The 17,503-nt window shown below is 40.4% G+C and overlaps 2 protein-coding genes and 1 pseudogene across 2 annotated transcripts; 1 reads left to right on the forward strand and 2 right to left on the reverse strand.

The window, feature by feature from the left end:
• Positions 1–2,762: 2,762 nt before the first annotated feature.
• On the reverse strand, positions 2,763–3,888 carry LOC140943477 (uncharacterized; annotated as a pseudogene).
• A 1,991-nt stretch (positions 3,889–5,879) lies between these two features.
• LOC140943478 (uncharacterized) lies at positions 5,880–10,072 on the reverse strand. The gene is made up of 3 exons (XM_073392569.1): positions 9,953–10,072; positions 7,706–8,469; positions 5,880–6,607 (listed from the first exon to the last, which is right to left on the reverse strand). The coding sequence occupies exons 2-3, from the start codon at positions 8,448–8,450 to the stop codon at positions 5,880–5,882; spliced, it is 1,473 nt and encodes a 490-aa protein (XP_073248670.1). The 5' UTR covers positions 8,451–8,469; positions 9,953–10,072.
• A 1,627-nt stretch (positions 10,073–11,699) lies between these two features.
• Positions 11,700–15,099, forward strand: LOC140942811 (uncharacterized). The gene is made up of 2 exons (XM_073391817.1): positions 11,700–11,754; positions 13,822–15,099. Exon 2 carries the CDS (start codon positions 13,824–13,826, stop codon positions 14,616–14,618), a length of 795 nt encoding a protein of 264 aa, XP_073247918.1. The 5' UTR covers positions 11,700–11,754; positions 13,822–13,823; the 3' UTR covers positions 14,619–15,099.
• Positions 15,100–17,503: the final 2,404 nt, after the last annotated feature.

A 17,503-nucleotide genomic window follows, 5' to 3' on the forward strand; every position in this document is an offset into this window, starting at 1 on the left:
CTGTAAATTTATCTCCAAGCGTAATAATTAGAGATGCTGTCATCATTAAATGGGCTGCCATGCAGTAGACTAAACTCGTTACGTTTACGCACACGTCCCCTGATCTTTTTTTTTTTTGTCTTTTTCTAAAATCTTCATTTTAGCTCATTACAGGGATTACACGTTCGGTCATAGTAGCTCATTGTAGATCATTGTCAATCATTGTGGGTCATTGTAGGTCATTGTAGATCATTGTAGATCATTGTAGATCATTGTAGGTCATTGTAGGTCATTCCTTGTTTTAGTAACTACGCTGGTTTGGACGTTTTCCGTTCAACAAAAATTCCGGTTTGAAATTTCGGAAATCCGGTTGCACAGACCCGACCCAAGCCACCGCGCGTTTTGTTATTGTGGCTTCGCAGCACACTCATAATTACGCTCTAAAAGTGAAAAGTAAATACTGTTTATATCCTAAACAACACTCGACTGTCGAAAAGGGGCGGTGGAAAACTGAAGGCGGAGGAATCCTATTTCGTGTAGAAAGCCTATGAACGCAAGTGAAGGTAAAAAATTCTTGTGAATTGAAGCGATACGTTTCTCAGAATATTCGAACGATTCGAAGCAATTCCTGGAACTGTACGGTAAATAAATTCGGTGTTTTGGCCAATTTGTATTCAGCCAGGCTTTGTTGTATTCATTTCAGCTTAATTAATAAATTACTTTAGTTAAATATCGTCGACAGGTTTCAGACCAATAATACGCTGATTCTCACGGACTTTTATTCAATTGTAGCTTGATAACACACACTTTTTTTCACCTACGTGTCGTGTGGCGTCAGTTATTTGACACTGTTAATGGCAAATATCAAAAATCGAAAAAAATTGCAACTGATTCAAACTATTTGAGACGATCATGCTTTACTCACAGCACTTCACTTTCCACTGGAAACTATTTGTTCTTGTAAGCAGGATAGAAAAGAGCGGTACAGGGGACAACAATTTTGGCAAATGGAAAGCGACATTTCGGTCTCACCGACCGAAATGACCAGACCGGTAACAGTGGACCACCTTCAAAGCTGGTCCCGAATATTCCGGTCGGACCAAACCGAAATGGTCAGTTCCATTTGATGAACCAACCGAAATTTCCGGACTTTTGGGTTGAATGGAAAGCGCCCCTTAGCTTCCTCTTAAAACACCCCTCCCCCAGCTTATAAATCCCCCAGTATAGTAATAGTCCCATCTACCTGTAAGCAAAAAAAAAACCATCCCCGTGGCAGATCCAGGGGAGGGGACCGCCCCCTCCCCCCGGACCCCACTCTAGCTTGTACTGAAGCGAATTCTATTCTATATTATTTACGACGTTTTGAAGTTTAAAAATCAAATAAATCAAAAAGTATTTTGATGAGTACTGCTATGTGTCTTATTTTGAAACCCTTTTTTTTTTAGTCCGGATATGTCAGCCCCCCATTTGCCCCTATTTAAAGCCCTCTTAAAGCCCCTCCCTTACGAAGTTGTATAAGCCCAGGGCTTTATAAGCGGAAGTTTACGGTATACAACGCTACCATATTATAGAACATTAGCATCCAATCAGATCAGAGGAATTAGAAACGGACAAAAGACTCTAATTCAATGAAAAACGGGAAATGAAAACTGTAAAACCTACCCTGGGTGTCTGAGGTTTTTTGTCGCCTGCGGCGTAACCCCAGTTAGTTTGTTACTCTCTCTTCGCGCGCGCTCTCGTAATTCTCCCTTTGCCCTAAAAAACAAACAAATACGTCGCCTGTCACGCAGCTTACTTGTGGCGGGATGGTCCGGTGTCGGCCTCAGCGGCAAAGCACGGGCCACTATTTTAAAAACAGACTTGACCAAAACCGGAAACTTCGCATAAAAAGTCTCTGGTACACAAAAAGCCAAATCACTCAGATAAATATATACCACAATGGAGCCAAGTACCTGGGCATCCATGCTCAAAGGGCCCCTAGTAATCTGTCTGGGTAACGGTAATTTCACGATAAATGTATTGGATTTTTCATTTGTTTTGGCCTGCATAGAAAGCGCATAGGAAATATGGCTTTGCGAGATAAACGATTTCGTATACGCACGCGAGAGAAGAACACGCGCGCCAGGAGAAAAATACAATGGTGAATGCGATAGGAGGGGATGGTGAGGATCAGTAACACATCTGAAGGAGATTAGCCTGCGAGCAAGCAACAGAGTCTTTGCTCACCGGCAGGAGCCCATAACCTCCTGTCACCGGCTAGAAGGAGAGCAATGTGGGTGTCGCTGTAAATGTGGTAAAAGTCAGGGGAGGGGTCTGATTGCGAAAAAGTGCGACACGGTTTATTACAAATTGGGATAGGTATTATAAACTGCGATGACTATTACAAATTGCGGCAGTACAGAGCCTGTAAGCAGGCTACCTGGTTTATTACACTGATTTACAGGTTCAATCTGCTCAGTGTAAGCTATTCTGGTTTTGTAGGAAAAGCCTGCAAAGATCTTTAGCTATTTGCCGTTTTTAAACCTGAGGTTTACAAGCTGTAGACAGATCCAAGCCAATGCTGAGTTGTAGAGGCAGAAGATGACGAACAGCAATGGACGGAGTTGGTGGTATTTAATCGATATTGTCCAAAATTGTTTTCGCTCCCATTTACACCAGGGAAGTCATCGAAGTCGCAGCCGAATTTTGTTTTACTCTTGTAGCTGTTAATGGTCCACGAACTAAAGTTTCCCTGCTTTGTTGCTGCTTTGCAGTTTTCACAACTGATGCCCCTCACCTGATGTTTATGTACCGAAAAAGGCGTGATTTTTCAGCTTGGCGCGCGCGTAACCTGTTTTTTGAAGGCCGTGGGTGGGAAAGTTGCAGGTTCCTCGCAGATGTGTAGATTGGTCAGCCGAAGATTGCATCTATAACAACGACATTCTATACATCGTTCAATCCGCTCAACTCGACGTACAGGCAAATTCATACCCACACCGTTGTACAAGGGGAAGGGGTGGATGGCCCTCGCCCTCTAGACTTTTTGATGTGTTGCAGTATTTTAGTATTTTACCTTCAGTGGAAAGCCTTTGATCTTCTCTACAAGGTGAAGTATATTTTATGGGTGGTAGCGCTAGCGCTGCTGAGGGGCCTGTGACGTCACCAACAATGGTCACCATCTTGGATTTTACCAAGAACTAGAAATCAGGTTAAAACCAAGAGAAATGGTGATTTTTTTGTGCTTGAGGTGGAAAATAACACATAAATAAGTACTTTACGTAATTTTAGTCACATGATTTGCTTTTATTGTTGAAAAAAGTTGTAAAAACATGTACTTTCAATCAAAAATAACTTCACCACCTCCTACTTATGACGTCATATCTCGTAACCATAGAAACTGACCATCACTAAACTTGACTCAAAATACGCTCGAGGGATGAACGAACAGCTACTGAAAACATCAGCTGCTGATGTTTTATCCTCTAGGAGAAAACTCAGAAATTCTTAGGGGGGGTGGCATCCATCCCCTTCCCTTGTACGTCCGAAGGTTAAGTATGAAGTGCGACATAAATAACCATCTCATTAACGAGTAACTTCTCATTAAGTCGTAATAATTTACTCCCTGTTCACTTTTCATTGTCGCTGGTTCCATTTCTTTCTTTGTTGGCATTTTTCAGCTCGCAGTCATTTATAGTGCCAGTAAGAAAGAAATTCATGGAGACACTGACACCTACAGTCGTCTTTCCATGCCGCGAGACATTCAGTGTCTTTGCCAACAGTCAAACGCATAAACACGTGACCTTCTAGCACGTGATCATGGTCTTCATCAATCACAAACGTGACGTTTTGGCAGTTCACTTTTTCTTCACAATGCACTACCACGTTTAGGAGAGCAAGTGTTACAAGACGTACCACTTTCAGGAAGTTCATGATCCCCAAGCACAAGTATTATAAAAACATAAAATAAGATGTTATTGGCATTTTAACTTAAACGTTTCACTGTACAGCTAAAAGGATATTAATTAAATTGCTCTAAAGATGAGTAGTTTGAAAACTTGTTTCAATTTCTTCTTAATTAGTTATGGCTCTGTTAAACATTATTCTTAAACATGACTATGAATATTAGGTCCTACCGACAATTTTCTCCAATTCTAATTTATTCGAACACAATTCTGCAAAATTAACAAAAACAAAATAGTTGACGACCTCTCCAAGAGATTCTACTGTTAAACAACGCAACCAATTTCAACAAAAAAAAAAACACTACCAGTACATACGAGCTCTACATGTCGTTCTGACAGGAAAACCTTATTCTTTTGTCCTTTTTTTTTTTTAGTTTCAAACTTTCTCTTTAATCATGATTAATTCTTTTAGTTTTCAACCTTAATAATAAAGTTTTTGCGAGAGATCATGGTTTTCAAGTATCATAACATATTTTTGTAAAGACTAAGAGCCGGTTTTTCCAAAAAGGTTTTTAATTAACCATTATTTTTATGGTTTACGGGTAACTTTATTAATTAACTTTCATAGTTACCAAACACAATTTCCGTTCATTCGCAGTTTTCTGATTCCGTTCTAGTACAACAGTGGCATGAATATGCCAAATGCTTTACAAATATTTTTTTCTATAATGCTTACATAGGTTCTTTTTTAGAGGCTCCCAGAAACGTACCTAGATGGATGGCAACTCTAGATGAATGCCACACACTGCCGTTTCCGAATAAAAGTCAGCTATTGTATACTCTTTCTGGGTAAGTTCTGTTCTGTACCTGTTACTTAAACCTCCTAAGACCACCCAAGAAAGGTTATGAGAAGCAAATCCTTTATCGCTGGTCAGCGGTAGTGTAAGCTGTAGGGTGGACTCTGCTCAATGAGCGCTGGATATCGATGAGAAAGCTGGTTTGACGGTGAAGGAAGTTTTGGCCGCTTAAAAAACGAAATAATGACAATGAAAAGGTAATTTTTAATCATGGGTAGCGTAATCTACCATGAAGTACACAACCTTTAACTGCAGCAGCTAACTAAGTATCTTTTACCATTTTCTGCTGGTATTAGAGAGGGGGCTTACAAATAAGAAACCATCTTAGAGACCATCAAACTTTCCGTGGAGTGGTGGCTCCTGGCTGTGTACCATAGTTTTGACTTCCCTAGTCCCCGAACGGCGTTTTCCCAGTCCCTTTCGGTCAATTCACTTCGTTGACGTATCCGAGGCGAAAGGGCGGGGAAAAAAAATTTCGATTGGACCACGTGACCCGAAAAGCTTTGGCCGCGCGGAATAATGAGGCCCATGGACTAGGCAAAGTTTTGTCCATTATGTTAAACTGCAAAACCAAAACATAAGCATGTTTTCCTAGTTGAAGTCGCGTTTAAACTGCGTAATAAGGATGAATATGATATGGTCAAACCTCTACTAAACGGCATCCTTCGGAGCAGCCGTCCTCCTTTTATTTAGTGGCCAGTTACCACAAAGTTCCGGTGTACAAAATTGTACAAAATTGTCAAAAAATCACAGTGAACAGAAGCACTATTAAGTGGCAAACGTTTACGAAGCCCCCACTGGTCCGGTGCTCAAGGGTAAAGGAACAATTTAACTCAGGTTCTTCATGTACCTTAAAGTTATATTTTATGGACAAAAGTAAACGAAATCGGGAATCAAGATTTAGCTCAATTTCTCCTGACCGTAGCTCCTAAGTGATCACGTCCCCAACGATAATGAGCATCATACTTACGAAAATACACTGAAAATTTAGTTCTCAAAAACTCACTTAAAATTAAACAATCCCGATTACAGATCGGATTTTAAGCGCTTGTTTTCCAATGCAATGCTTCTGTTGTCAGTCAAAACTTAAAAATAGCCTTAAAAGAGTGGACTGATCAGGTTCAATGGCCACTAAATGGGTGTCCAGCGCACACAAATGAGATTAACAAGCTTCTTTGACTGATCCCGGCCCGAATGTGTGTTGTATCTCCTCTAGTTCAAGTTTACTTTTCGAAATGCTTTGGTGGTCTTCTCCAAAAACTTTAATACGGATGGCCAGCGCACGCTGATGAGACTGAAGCGCAGATGTTAAGTCACCAAGTTCCCGCTGTGTTTTCCCGAGATAGTAGTAACTGTCAGCAGTACTTTTGTGATCTTCTCCAAAAACTTTAATACTGATGGCCAGTGCGCGCTGGTGAGATTTAAGAGCTGATTTTAAGTTACCCAGTTCTAGCTGTGTTATTCCGAGTAAGTAGTAACTGTCAGCAGTGCATTTATGCGCTTCTCCAAAGAGTTCGATACGGATGGCCAGCGCTCGCTGGTTGGACCGAAGAGCTGACTTTAAGTCACCCAGTCCTCGCTGTGTTATTCCGAGTGAGTAGTAACTGTCAGCAATGCATTTGTGTTTTTCACCAAAGAGTTTAATACGGATGGAAATCGCATGTTGATGACAATTTAAAGCTGCTCTTAGAAAGCCCAGTTCTCGCTGGATTATACCAAGTTGGTAATAACTGTCAGCAGTATTTTCGTGTATTTCGCCAAAGAGCTTAAAAAAAATGTCCAGAGCTCGCCGATGAGACGAAAGAGCTGACTTTAAGTCACCCAGCTCTAGCTGTGTTATTCCAAGAGAGTGGTAACTCTTTGCAGTGCTCTTATGTTCTTCTCCAATGTCTAAGCTTAAATAAAATTCCAATGTTTTTTGTTGTTTTGGTGCGCATGGTTAAATAGGACCTAAACCACTGGACAGCAGAACGATTCATTCCGAGTGAAGTTAACTTAAGTAACATGATACTATGGTCGTTTCGTTTCTAGCTCCGACTTGAAAATTATTGACCCTGAAAAAGAAGGCTAGCCCCCGAAAAGTTTTTAAAATTAATCAAGAGAGATCGAAGAAGGATAATACATCAGACCCAAGATCGAACGATCTTGATTGGCCCTGTAACAACTATCGCAACAAAAACAACAAAAATACGAAACTACGTCGAAGAAACTGAAAGCTGACAAAGATGCTGAAACGTTTAGACTGGAGACAAAAAAAAAGGTATGAATTCATTGACATCTCGGGCAGGAAAAGAATCTAGCAGATTGCAAAAGAAAACAAAAGATCATAGTCAGCCACCGTCTGAAGTTTGAGCTGGAACACCCATTGCGCATGCTGAAACTTTGCGAACTTCCAAGAAATACAATCGTCTTCAATCTACAATCTTCTACAATCTCGAGCGTTCGATGTCGTTTTAAGCTGCTGGTGCCGCTCTTGAAAGGGTGTTAGAGAATTTACTCTTAAATGATATCTGTCTACAAATCCTGACATAGAAATTGATTAGTTTCAATAAGGAGGTGGGCGTTAGTTGTGGACGTTTTAAAACCGGTTATGTATATTAAAGAAAAAAATTCGAGAGCTGGAAAGGGTTTAACAACCCAGTTATGCTACATCAGTCCCAGTGCCGTAGCAAGGTTAGATTTATTGCAGGGGGTGGGTGGGGGCAATAGCGAGTCGCTAGGGGGGTCCGGGGGCATGCTCCCCCGGAAGATTTTGAACTATAGGGTCTCTGAAATAGCATTTTCAGCCTTTGGAGAGCATTAATTTCCAGCAATTTTTCTTTGTTGAAGCCATGAATAAATAATTTTGAGGCTTTATCAAACCGAAATGAACACATTGAACCGAAGAGCAGCGTGAAGAACGAGCCAAAATTATTAGTGGGGCCCAGCGCCCCCCGGCCCTTCCCCATGCTACGGCACTGTTTCCTTACGATTTCATTGATGACTTACCTGACGTTGATGAATTAGCAACTTCGTCTAGCAAACTTTTCAGCTCATTGATTTTTTGTGCCAACATGGCGATATCCTCTTTGTCAGCAGTATCGGATATAATACTCTCAAGCCATTTGATGTACGCTCGATTTGCCTCTTTAATTGCTTCCTCGAGTCTGCGAACTTCATTTGTTGGAAAGTTTGATTCCGTTAAACTACCAACAGCGTCAATTGGAGCTGTCGAAACTCCGAGAGCGAGGAACGCATCTTTGGCACGTTGGACGCATTCGTCGAAAATCACTTTTTCCATCTTAGAACTGGACAAGTGACAAACGAAATTTCTAAGAAGGCGTAGCTGATCGATCGCTAATGCCCAGGTTTCCGTATTGTCTCCAGTTATGCTCATCACTGATGGGTGAAAATGTGAAGCTGACAGTCCACGAGGCTTGATATATACTTCATTTAGCGTTCCATGATGTAAGGCGAACGTTCGCGAGTAGATAGTGGCCTGGAACAAAGCAGTGCAATCCCATTCGCTGTAAGACTGATGAACGGGAACTCTGTTTTTGCTACCTTCTTCCGAGGCGAACAAATTTCTCACAGCAGTGGAATCATCCCAAAGCAGGAAACCAGGGCGATGACCATATGTTTTGTCCCACATGGTTTTAAAGGTCTGTCTCAGGGCTCTTGGGAATTCATTGAGCACAAGGGAGGAGAGTTTGAAATAATTCAAATCCTCTTCCCCATAAGGTTGCAGGGCCATTTCAGCTTAGTCTTTTTACCTTATAAAGAGAAGACAAATGTACAATACAAAAAATATAGCCCCCACATTCTACAAAATAGTGTCTTCTTTGTGAACGGTAGGTTGTTTTCAAAACCGAATTTAATACAACACAGCTAAAAGTGAAAATATATATATTAAACAAAAATAAAGAATAAGCAACAAGGCATAAACCGATGTCGGAGTCCATCTAGTAATAGTATCTACTTTTGACACTAAAATGTGGTTTATTAAAAGAACTAATACGACCTTTAAAGAGAAGTTTAAGACCTCACGGTTCGAGCGCTAGTTCGCTATGACGTTCCTAACGGCGTAGCTCTACATTGCCTTTAGAACATCAGTTAACTACCGCCCTGTACGTCACCGACGAGATTCTGGCTGAGGAGTAGAGAGCATTGGCTAAAGCTTGCGATGAGCTTGTTGTAAAAATTTAGCAGGCAGTTACATCGTAAAAGTGAATGAAAACTACTATCATCGTTTCATACAGGTACTTGAAAGTCAAAGGCATGGCGAAGTACAATCCGCAAATCATGAACTCATGTAGTATTTTAGTAATGCTTTCATTGTTACCAATACATCTTTTTGTTTGTGTCTATTCCTCTTAACACTACCCTTTCTGAGAAATTAAAAACAATTTAATATTTTCTTTCCAAAACTTCGACCAAACGTTTTGGCAAACTGATATTAGAAATGTTATACTACTACATGAGAAATTACTGCAATTTGATTGGCTTAGAGCAGTGGTATTTCAGCTAAATTTGAAATACCTACATGTGAAAATTACAAACCTTTTGTGGGTAGCAGTATAAACAAATAATAGCATGATTTGTACGTGATATTTGGCATAAATACCACTCGTGATATTTCAAAATTGTCTCAAATTTCACTCGCCTAACGGCTCGTGAAATTACGTATAACAACTTTGAAATATCACTCGTGGTATTTATACCAAATATCACTACAAATTATGCTATTACCTATACATATTCAACCTGAGCAACGTCACACTCAAAATACAAGTACAATGAATTCAATTATTGCGGGCATTCACAATGAATGCGACGATACCTTCTCTTCAAAATTAATAAATAAGGGAAAGGAATTGAAAGAAGACAGCAAGACTAATTCGTCACGTAGAAAAAGAACAAGTGTCTGTGTAAAATCTGCAAGGTGCTGGAGCAGGCAGAAAGTCCATCTTCAATGGTTAAAATAATTCCACGGTTGGTTGAGTAAGCGAACAACCTCCGCTCCACCAACTTAAAAACCCATTTACTGCGGTTCTATGAAAGAAAGGGCTTTCCAGTTCCAAAAAATAAAACGTCCTTTGATTTTTGCTTGTTTTGGAAGCAGAACTGGATTGACCTCACCGATAGTATAGGCAATCCACTGAATCCAAAGGAAGTCGAGCGAGTTCAAATCACAGTGGCTACATCTCAATAGCATTCAGCAAACTGGCGATCTTACAAAAAAAATCATAACATTACCTCGAATTCCTTTCCTCAAAATCCTGGCATGATATATATCTTCAAGGATACAGTGAATAGAACAGGTAATAACAGTACTGACAATCACTTAAATTTTTGGGTGATACTCCTGGCACGACATCTGATAATGACACTGCTGTAAACTTCCGCTTATAAGCCCCCCTCCCCCCACTTAAAAGCCACTCGCCGCCCGTTATAGGCCCATCTATCTGCAAACAATAAAAATACATCCGGTTATAGCCCCCCCCCCCCCTCCCCCGGCGGCCCAGCCCCCATCTCCGGCTTTAAACAAAAAACACTATCCGTTGTTAGCCCCCCTCCAGCTTGTATTGAAAGGAGTTCGACTTTTTTACGACGTTATGAAGCTTAAAAAGCGAAAAAATCAACAATTATTTTGATCAACACTGCTATGTAGCCCATTTTGAAACGATTTTTCAGTCCGATTATATCATCCTCCTCCATTTATAAGTTTTCCTAAAGCCCCTTACGAAGTTGTATAAACCCAGGGCTTTATAAGCGGAAGTTTACGGTATACAACGCTACCATATCAAGAAGAGAAATAATTTGTCATTAGAGAGTCTACGAAAGGGGTTTCTTTCTGCAAGAGAGGATAGCCCCTTTATCCTTTCTTGCTTTCTGTCGATAATAATATAAAGAAGTGTAAGGGGATGGTATAGTGGACCTCGATCGGAGTGAAGCTTCCTTGTATATCGTAAGTCCTCTATTAAGACCCCTAGGGGCTTATTTATTTCAAAGCCCATTGAGGGAGGCTTATTTGAGAGAGGGCGTATTTAATTTAGAAAAGACAATGGTATCAGTTCTCCATAAAGAACTAGCCAACAAAGTAGAAAAGCTCGGGTACAAGAAGTTGGAGGTCATGCAGCCGAGGATCAAATTCCAGTTAGTGAATAAACCATCCCTGATCAGTTCACACGAAGTTTTACAGTCGTGATTGATTAATACAGTCTATCATTTATTAGTGAAGAATAATTAGGGGAGGGGAGGGGAGCTTATTAACTTTCTTCCCCCGAAAAGAGGGGGGAGAGGGCTTATTTGAGATGGTGGTTAATAGAGGATTTACGGTAACACTTCTTAAATCCTTCTCTTCAATATTTTTCCTTTAATGTTTGGTAATCTTATCCCGAAAGTCTGCACGTACACAACGTTGAGGCTGATTACATAAGTGATGTCAACACGATGTATTAAGGATCTACGGGCGGCATCCAGCGCCTCATTAACGATGTAACTGCACGATCATGACGTAACTTTCTTGAGTGGACGACTGAGTGCGTTTACGAAAGGAAATGGTCTCAAGTGAAGACATCAAGTTGATATCGACTTGACAGAAAAAAAATCTGTAAAGTAATTCTATTTCTCTTTTTCTTTCCTTATTTCTTCTTTTTTTCCTTTCTTTTCTATTTTTCTTTTTTCTTGAAGAACAGACAAAGGGTAAATGTATGAGAACTTAGCTATGGATTGTCGGACATTGTCAAGAATCAACGTCATGTTTTCGAATGAAGCAGAGGCATATCATGATCACAAAGAATAATTATTCAAAATGGCGGCGAGCCGGAAATTAAAAAGCAAAATTATTGATTTGTGTATCAGTTTTTGGTCACATCGCTTTCTCTACAAACAATGGAATTTAAACCTTCCTTCAACACTGAGTCAAAATCAAATTGCTATAACAGTGCAGGATTTCACTGAATCAGAACAAGCTGCTGACGTCGGAGCGTTCGTTAGAGAGAGGACCTCATCAAAATTGCCCCATCATCATTTGTTGGCATATCTGACATATTTGAGTAAGAGAAACGTTTTTAGTCTTGTTATTCCGCTATCCTTCGTATCGCCCATCCTGGACTCATTCGACCTCAACTGATTCCGGGTATTAGACAAAGATATTGGGCAAACTTAGTATCTTGTTAAGGAATTTGTATACTTTAATTTTATTCTATGTCGAGATACATTGTATAATAACCAGTCTGAACTCTCCGTGGGATTTAGAAACCAATAAACTAAAATTATAAAAGCAACCACACGATGGCGAAGTCGTATACCATATAGCTCTAACGCCGCTGCAAATATCATTTAGGATAGGGTTTCTGTTCACACATTGAAACGCTGATTTCGTCGCAGTTTCTGTAACGGTGCAAAGTTGCGCTGCGCCGATCTTAGTGGATCGTCAAATGTCGTTATTTAGGTTTGGCACAGATAGCTTTTCACGTCGACTTGAATAGCCTTTTGATACGTAGGGTAGACATACCCAGTTACCTACAGACTGAAGAAACCAGAAATTAATTCCTTATTTCATGTTTGACAGGAGGATGTAAACACAAAAAGGCAATTATCTTTAAATTCGTTGAATTTGCATACGGTTTCGTACGAATGAACCCCTCAAAATTCGCCTGCGAACGCGTTTGACAAATCGAACGAGGTGGAATTATAGCGATGAGATAAAATGGCGCGAATTTATTTTCAAGGACATTTTAGCTGCCGTTGCTGTCGCGTGGGTGCCTCATTCCTACTGCAAACCAGTGCGGTCGTATATGAACGGCAGTTATCAGTATATTTAATGTAATATGAATATAAAAAATATCGCACAAAACAACGGAAACAAACGAACAGGCAAAAAGTAACAAAATAAGGGAGATGTGTGGTACGGGCAATAACAGGGCGCAGTCAATGACTGACAACTGACGCCCGGCCCTATATATCAAAGCGCGAGGCTGGCGTCCGTATTCCTATAACATTCATAATAGCAGACAAGTGAAATGTCTGCGTGTTTATGACATTTTATGCCACAACGACTACTTCTCACGATGAACATATAGTTATATTGGGTTCTACATGCACGACGAACCATAGTTAATATCAGATTGGCTCCGCCATGTGGAACAAGTGCCAGTCAAGCATGGGTAGCCAAGTCTAAAACCTACTTCGATGTTCGTTTTGAAGTGTGGGCGCAGCAGAAACGCGAAAGAATCTACAATGCATTGCCAGACCAAAACGTCTTGGTAAAGACGGTGTATTAGTGACTCTAGCGTCGGTTCACGATTTATCCTAACCGCGGAAAATTTCTCGCAAATATATCCCTTAGACACTACTAATAGTATTAATAACAATAGACCTTGTCACGGTTTTCTACGCCATCTTGGCGAGTAGACAAACGCGTGAGAAATTACAGTGCTTGTATGAGAATGGCGGTTCTGAAAAAAATGTGAATTGTAAACTAAAGCTTCACTCCTAAGGAATCTACTAAAAAAAATTGAGGGCGTTAAATGGGCTAGAAGACCTAGAACCACTTTTTAAAATTTTCTATACATTTGTCTGTAAGAAATTCCCGGGAAAAGTTAGAGACAAATATATGGAAAATCTAAAGCAAGCCTCTGGAGAAATTTAAGCACACAGGTACGCCCAAAAAATTTTTTAAGTACAATCCTTTGTTTTGTAACTTTAGTTTAAAAGTCATATTTTTTTCAGAACAGCCGTTTTACGGAAATCATTCGACATTACATTCTCATACAAACACTGTAATTTCTCACACGTTTGCCTACTCGTCAAAATGGCGTCGGCTGAACCGTGACAAGGCCTATTCACACTGACGACCTTAGCTTGACTGTAGTACATTAGGTTGTGTCTTATTCGCCCAAATTTATATCCGAGTGCGTGCCCTATTTGGGAAGATTTTTTCGAAATTCTTTACCTGTCGCAACATGTTAATGTACTTATGTCTTCTTTTCGTCGTTCTCTAGTCGCAGGTCAAGAACGGCGCTCGCTTTTCTTATCGCTCGAAGTTACTTGCTGGATACATGAAACAGGCTAATCCCCATAACATACTTATTATGTTGAATGTTTAATCTTCTAAACAGGTATGGCTTTGCACCCTTATCAGGACGAGGAGTTAAATTTCTTCAAGTTCGCGTCTCTTGTGCTGAACGAATTTCCAAAAGCATTACGGCAGAAATTTAAAACCATGTGGGACGACACCTATGGACATCGCCCTGGTTTCAAACTCTGGGATGATTCCTCTGCTGTGAGAAATTTGTTTGCTTCTTTGGAGGGAGACAAGAACAAAGTTCCTATTCACACTTCTTACAATGAATGGGACTGCACTGCTCTTTTTCAAGCAACCATTTACGCGCAGTCGTTCCCTTGCGGCCACACTTTCACTCTTAGTGATTTGTACCTGAAGCCTTTGGCACTACCTTATGATTCTTTCCATGCTTCAGTCACGAGCCCGTGTGGTAACGAAGAAGAAACTCTCGCACTTGCGATTGACCAGCTGCGACTTTTAAGAAATTCGCTTTGTCACTCAGTTAGATCTTTGATGGACAAAGAAACGTTTGATGAGAGAATGAAACAAGCTAAAGACGCGTTCACAGCCCTCGGAGTCGCCACAGACCTCCTTGATGCCGTTGCCAGTTTGGATGAGTCACATTTTCCGACCAATGAAGTTCATACATTAAATAAAAAAATCAGAAAGGAGTCTCAGACGTGCGTCCAGATGCTTGAGGATGTAGTTGCAAATGTTGAAGAGTGGAAGCGCGACACGGCTACCAAACAAGATATCGCCATATTGTCACTGAAGATTGACGAGCTGAAGGCAGCTCAGGAAATACGTGAGGCTAATTTAACAGATGCACAAAGTATGCCTACAAAGTTCTGACTAAAGCAACATTTTGGAAAGATTAAGGGGGTCCACATTCCGGAATGAGCGAAATTTTTGCTTGTGAATTCCGGAATCCTAGGCTTTGGAATCCGGAGTACAGTTCAAAATATCCGGAATCCGAATAATACCGATTGGAATCCAGAATCAAAGTTCCACTGACAGAGAATCCGGAATTTAGTACATGGAATCCGGCAAGACTGTCTTGAATTATCTTAACTGGGGGGAGATTTAGTTCTAAAACTAGTTTTTTTAAGTGTTACCTCTGCTCCCCCACCTTCCCAGTAATTGGATCCCTTACGTAGCCAAGTACAAAAGTGCATTGTGGTCACTGGGGTAAATATTAATAAGCATATCATATCGGATAAAAACGAAACATCATTGTTCCGTGTGAATTTGTTTTTCCTTTAAGCTAATTCTCTTGTTTGCAGTTTTTCAATCACAGTGTCATAGAAATGGCTGTCAATTGTGCCAAGTTTAAAAAAAATCTGGAGTATATCCTTTTTAAGGGAATTACCTTTAAGTTTCTCGAAATAATGTTTTTTTTTTCTGGCTCTCTTGTAATCCAGAAAATTTCGTTTTTTTTTTTTCATTCAGACAAGGAAACATCAACCGAACAATCACATTCTTGCTCAGTAATCAAAAACACTGTAGGCGAGAACCATCCGAGCATAGCTGACAGCTACCATACATTGGGAGTCACTGAACGGGTCCGATGCAATTTTCCAACTGCTCTTAAGTATGCACAGCAAGCTCTAAGCATAAGACGCAAGCTGTATGGGGAAGACCATCCAAGCATAGCTGAGAGCTACCATGCACTTGGTGACACGCAGCGCGCTATGGCTGATTATGCCGCAGCTCTGGAGTCTGCAAAGCGTGCCCTAAGCATCCGGCGTCGGGTGTTTGGAAAAGAACACTTAAGCACAGCTGACATTTACCACTCCCTTGGGGATACACAGCGCGCTTTGGGCGACTACCCTTCCGCGCTTGCGTCCGGTAAACGCGCACTTGCCATTAGACTCAAGCTGCTTGGAGAAGAGCACTTAAGCATAGCCGACATTTATCACTCTATTGGGGACACACAGCGCGCTTTAGGCGACTATACTTCAGCACTCGAGTCTACAAAGCATGCACTTGATATCAGACTAAAGCTTCTTGGAGAAGAGCATCCAAGCACGGCAGACATTTTGCATTCTCTTGGAGACACACAACGCGCTCTAGGTGACCTGTCTTCAGCCCATCAATCTCAGGAACGCGCACTAAAGATAAGACAGAAGTTGTTTAGAAAAGAGCATGTAAACATCGTTGACTGTTGATATATGACTTGAGCTTACCGCAAAGGATACAGAGTTTAGGAAAATACAGTATATTTAGTTTAGACAACCTAACTGGGCAATAGAAAAGATTTCCCATACGATAAAAAATGGAAAAAACCGAAATATAAAAGAAAGAAAAAGGACTGGTTCTAGCCAGTAGTCACGAGCCACTAGACCTTTATATGATCCTAGAAGGGTGGCAGAAATATGGTTTCGTAAATATCCATATTCAGCATTATTATTCATCAAAGTCCCGGGATCGAATTACCTCTCATTTTCTGATAACACCTCGGCTTATTCTTCATAAGTAGCTGATGGATAGATTTATGCCACTCTCCCGTGTCTGGTCTTCGGTTCCTCCCGGAAAGGGAAGGGAGGAATGCGATGGGCTCGCTTTCCTGCATGATCAGTGATTGGTAGCGCTAACCAAATTCGGAAACGGAATATACTATTAATATTATTGACGTCAGTCACTGAATGATGTATAACCATTAACGTTACGTAACTAAGACAGCGGCGAGATAGCCTGGCTGTTCTCATCATATTAAGCAAAAAACAATAAGTGATTAATTTTATTATAGGGAAATAAATTTTTCAAAAGATAGATAGCACTATAGGCTCTTAGCATGACTTGATCACGTGATCAGCTTTCGGTAAACACGAAAACAGTTCACTTTTGAAAAATTTTGTCAGCACAAGCTGAAAGAGCATTAAAATTAGGTAACCTAAGAATTTTCTGCCGTATATCTCAAAAGCAGCGATTGCAACGGCCGCCCAAAAGTTGGAAGCATTCCTATGAGAAAAACAACTTTTGCCATCCAGTCACGCTTGCATGGTTTTCCATACAAATCCTTGTAATTTCGAAATTTTCAAAACTGTCATGAAATATTTCCGCAAAAGTTGTTTTTCTCATACAAATGCTTCTAACCTTTTGGCTGTTGTTGCAATCGCTACTTTGAGAAATACGGCTGAAAATTCTCTGGTCACCTAATTTTAATATGCTCTTTCAGCTTGCGCTAACAAAATGTTTAAAAAGTGAACTGTTTTCGTGTTTACCGAAAGTTGGTCACGTGATCAAGTCATGCAAAGAGCCTATCATTCTATCAAATAATTCATTATCTAGTGAATAAGAATTCGGGTAACCAATTGAGCTATTTAGAGGATAGTGATTTATCCAGAGGATAGCGCTTATCCACCTTTTAAACAACTGGCACCGGGACTATTAAGTAATGGTCCAGATAAGAAGGAAAGGACCAAAACACAGTGAACACGTCGGAATGCAAAAAGGTGCCAACTTTACTATTGTCTCTACTAAGGTTCTGATTGGTTTAAACATCAAATTTTACGAAATCTTCCCAACGCAGCATGTATATTAATCCCTTTTTTCTATCCAACTTCCTTATAACAAAATCTCGTCCGAGTCTAAGTAACACAGAAATCGTATGTGCGGATCATGTAAAACTGCGAACATTTCTTGGCCATTGTTTGCAACTCTTGTGATTGGTCGAAATGTTTTAACACAAAAATACACCCTTTAAAAGTGGAGTTTAAATACATTTTCTTTCGTAA

The sequence above is a fragment of the Porites lutea genome, chromosome 7, assembly GCF_958299795.1.
Source record: "Porites lutea chromosome 7, jaPorLute2.1, whole genome shotgun sequence".
Taxonomy (NCBI): Eukaryota; Metazoa; Cnidaria; class Anthozoa; order Scleractinia; family Poritidae; genus Porites; species Porites lutea.

Excerpts from the sequence above, each read along its gene's own strand:
- LOC140942811 (XM_073391817.1), top strand. The coding sequence starts at position 13,824 with ATGGCTTTGCACCCTTATCAGGACGAGGAGTTAAATTTCTTCAAGTTC.
- LOC140943478 (XM_073392569.1), bottom strand. The coding sequence starts at position 8,450 with ATGGCCCTGCAACCTTATGGGGAAGAGGATTTGAATTATTTCAAACTC. Across the intron at positions 6,608-7,705 it reads TGCTAATTCATCAACGTCAG|ACATTGGAGAAGAACATAAG; the intron begins GTAAGTCATCAA and ends ATTTAAGCTTAG.